General features: G+C 59.4%; 1 protein-coding gene across 1 annotated transcript in view; it reads left to right on the top strand.

Annotated features, from left to right (window-relative positions):
• Positions 1-422, top strand: part of EMH_0049200 (uncharacterized protein) — a gene marked incomplete at both ends in the record, with an annotated part of 7,961 nt that extends 7,539 nt beyond the window's left edge. Inside the window, one exon of the mRNA XM_013496493.1 lies at positions 3-422. Coding sequence (XP_013351947.1) covers positions 3-422 — 420 coding nt within the window. The remainder of the gene's footprint in view (positions 1-2) is intronic.
• Between the last annotated feature and the right edge of the window lie 61 nt (positions 423-483).

The following is a 483-nucleotide window of genomic DNA, read 5'->3' as shown; positions in this document are numbered from 1 at the left end:
GATGGTGGTGGTGGTGGTGGTGGTTGGGGGGGGGTGGGGGTGATGGGGGTGGGGGGAGGAGCGGGGTTGCTGCTGCTGCTGCTGCGGCGTCGACAGCACTAGCACAAGCACCAGCGCTGCATGAACTCTGCTGCTACAGCAGCAGCAGCAACAGCAGCAGCAGCAGCAGCTGCAGCAGCAGGGTGCTGCGCATGCAAGGACTCGTTGGCGCGGAGTTTGCTGCAGACTGTGAAGATATCCTCCCGCGGGCGAGAGAGGCCCTCAACAGATTGCGGCGGCGGCAGCAGCAGCAGCAGCAGCAGCAGCAGCAGCAGCAGCAACAGCAGCAGCAGCAGCAGCAGCAAGGAGAGACAGAGACAACCGGCGGAACCCACGAAGGAGAAGAGCAGTTTTACGCTCAGGTATTTCATCTCGTTTATTAGGGTTTACTAGGGTTTACTAGGGTTTACTAGGGTTTACTAGGGTTTACTAGGGTTTACTAGG

This window comes from Eimeria mitis, genomic scaffold (assembly GCF_000499745.2).
Source record: "Eimeria mitis Houghton genomic scaffold, Emh_scaff2139, whole genome shotgun sequence".
Classification (NCBI taxonomy): Eukaryota; Apicomplexa; class Conoidasida; order Eucoccidiorida; family Eimeriidae; genus Eimeria; species Eimeria mitis.
This window is presented reverse-complemented; position numbering and strand designations above follow the sequence as displayed.